The 2,793-nt window shown below is 47.9% G+C and overlaps 1 protein-coding gene across 1 annotated transcript in view; it reads left to right on the top strand.

Moving 5' to 3' along the window:
* Positions 1-2,793, top strand: part of SMC1A (structural maintenance of chromosomes 1A) — a 41,459-nt gene that overhangs the window by 4,507 nt on the left and 34,159 nt on the right. The window contains exons 7-12 of the mRNA XM_010857102.1: positions 557-639; positions 794-1,001; positions 1,955-2,140; positions 2,234-2,413; positions 2,513-2,659; positions 2,759-2,785. Of these exons, the coding sequence (XP_010855404.1) occupies positions 557-639; positions 794-1,001; positions 1,955-2,140; positions 2,234-2,413; positions 2,513-2,659; positions 2,759-2,785 (831 nt within the window). The remainder of the gene's footprint in view (positions 1-556; positions 640-793; positions 1,002-1,954; positions 2,141-2,233; positions 2,414-2,512; positions 2,660-2,758; positions 2,786-2,793) is intronic.

Raw genomic sequence — 2,793 nt, 5'->3', positions numbered from 1 at the left:
CAATCCCTGGGTCGGAAAGATCCTCTGGAGTAGGAAATGGCAACGCACTCCAGTATTCTTGCCTGGCAAATTCCATGGACAGAGGAGCCTGGCACACTAGAGTCCATGGGGCCGCAAAGAGTAGGACATGACTGAGCAATTGAGGGCACACACACATAGAATCAGTGGCTAATACATGTTAAGCACTTAGTGTGTATTCTATGAAGTGGAGGGTACCTGTATTTTATAGATGATAAAGCAGAAGTGCAGAAATCCCAGAAAGCTTTACTTTGTCTTGGTTTGAGCCTCCCTGATTGGTGAGGAAGATGTTCCAGGCTGGGTAGAGCACCTGTGAGGGGGTCTCATGGGCCCATGGTGGCCCCAGTCAGTTAGCAGAGGCACACTGAACACTGTTTGTATATCCGATTTTTAGTAGGCCTCTTATACTAGTGACAGATTGTCTGTGATTGTTAGGCTCTTAGGATGAGTAGGCATATGGGGGATGAGCCAGGACTCCATGGTCTGGGCCTTAACTTGCTCAGCCTATGGTGATGTAGTGTTTTTGTCTCTCTCCCAGGCCAAGATCAAGCAAAAGCTGCGGGAGATTGAAGAGAATCAGAAACGGATTGAGAAACTAGAGGAATACATCACAACCAGCAAGTATGTGGCTTTGTAACATTCCCTCTTACCTCCAGGCCTGTTCTTGTGAACCTTACCTGTCCTGCCCCTCCCCAGGAAGGACCCTCATAGTCCCTCTCGGCCAGGAATATTTTCTGGCCAGCCAGGGTAACCCCGGTATTTCCTTACTTTGTAGGCAGTCTCTAGAGGAACAGAAGAAACTAGAGGGGGAGCTGACAGAGGAGGTGGAGATGGCCAAGCGGCGTATTGATGAGATTAATAAGGAGCTGAACCAGGTAATGGAGCAGCTGGGGGATGCCCGCATCGATCGCCAGGAGAGCAGCCGCCAACAGCGAAAGGCAGAAATTATGGAAAGCATCAAGCGCCTGTACCCTGGTTCTGTGGTAAGAGTGGAAAGGGAACTCATTTCCTGACCACCTTCTTTCATACTCACTGTCAGATAATTTTCCCAGCAGCCCCATGAGGACAGATTGCTAATTCCATTTTTACAACTGGGGAAAACTGAGGGTCACAGAGGTTAAATGACTTGCTCAAAACAGCATAGCTCATATGTATAAGAACTGCAATTCAAACCCAACTTGTTCTGATTCTTAACCTTGTGTTCTTTTCATTGCACCAGTTGTGTCTTTCTGAAAGTTTTGTCTTGCTTGTGTCCACTCCTTTATGGGAGGTGGAGAAAGTGAAGAGGCCTTTGGAAGAGGGAAGGGGCTGCAGGGCAGGAATTAGTTCCCAGGATGTATCAATAGCTCTGTGCAGGCTTCAGTGTGAGCTCCTTAAGCATATAACAGTCAGCTCATTTACTAGGTTCTTTTGGCCTCTTGAACGAAATCCTGAGTTTCCAGATTCCCTGAATCTTATCCCTCTATTACTGTAATTCCATCCCTGGGTTCAACTTAATTGGGTTCTACAAATATTTCTTGATCATTTCCGTAGATCAAGGGTCCCCAACCTCCAGGATCTAATGCCTGATGATCTGAGGTGGAGCTGATGTAATAATAATAGAAATAAAGTGCACAATAAATGTAATGTGGGATGATTCAAGCACGTTGCATTTATTGTGCTCTTTATTTGTGGAACCAAATTAAGTTGCATAATGCCTGCAGTGGCAGTGGTCTGTGAAATGGTAAAAGTGAGGTTTAGAAAGATCATTTTGGATTCAGACATGACTGCCTGAAGTTGTTGCTTTGGGGCCAGAGTAGGCCTTTTTTCCATAGTTTGGGGACTGTGCTCCTGATAGAGATTCTGACCTGCCATCCCTCTTCTAAGCTGGGAATTAAGGTACCTGAGCCAGCTCTCAAAAACTTCATGATTCATTCACTCTTCTGACTTTCCTTAGTACGGCCGCCTCATTGACCTCTGCCAGCCCACACAAAAGAAGTATCAGATTGCAGTAACCAAGGTTTTGGGCAAGAACATGGATGCTATTATTGTGGACTCAGAGAAGACAGGCCGGGACTGCATTCAGTATATCAAGGAGCAGCGTGGGGAGCCTGAGACCTTCTTGCCTCTTGATTACCTGGAGGTGAGGCTGGTGGTGATGGGGTCAGGGCATTGTGAGAGGGCTGCTCCTCCTAGCCCTCCATGTTCAGCCACTTAACTAAGCTTTTTCTCACAGGTAAAACCTACAGATGAGAAACTCCGGGAGCTAAAGGGGGCAAAGCTGGTGATTGATGTGATTCGCTATGAGCCACCTCACATCAAAAAGGCCCTGCAGTATGCTTGTGGCAATGCCCTTGTTTGTGACAATGTGGAGGATGCCCGCCGCATTGCCTTTGGAGGCCACCAGCGCCACAAGGTATGGATTCCCTTGCCACATTGTAACTGGATAGGCTTAGTATTGGTGATTCCTTTGTTCAGCTTCTCCCCACTCCTGTCTTTTCCCTGCTGTATTTAGACAGTGGCACTGGATGGGACCCTGTTCCAGAAGTCAGGGGTGATCTCTGGCGGGGCCAGTGACCTGAAGGCCAAGGCCCGACGCTGGGATGAGAAAGCAGTAGACAAGTTGAAAGAGAAAAAGGAGCGGTTGACAGAAGAGCTGAAGGTAAGCCACAGGCAGGGCTGTCCCTAGAAATGGGGGTCCTAAGCCCAGGCCAGCCGACCACATTCTTACCACCTAGCCTTTCCCTCTTGTCCACTTCAGGAGCAGATGAAGGCAAAGCGAAAAGAGGCAGAACT

This window comes from Bison bison, unplaced genomic scaffold (genome assembly GCF_000754665.1).
Source record: "Bison bison bison isolate TAMUID 2011002044 unplaced genomic scaffold, Bison_UMD1.0 scf7180017864376, whole genome shotgun sequence".
Lineage (NCBI taxonomy): Eukaryota > Metazoa > Chordata > Mammalia > Artiodactyla > Bovidae > Bison > Bison bison.
This window is presented reverse-complemented; position numbering and strand designations above follow the sequence as displayed.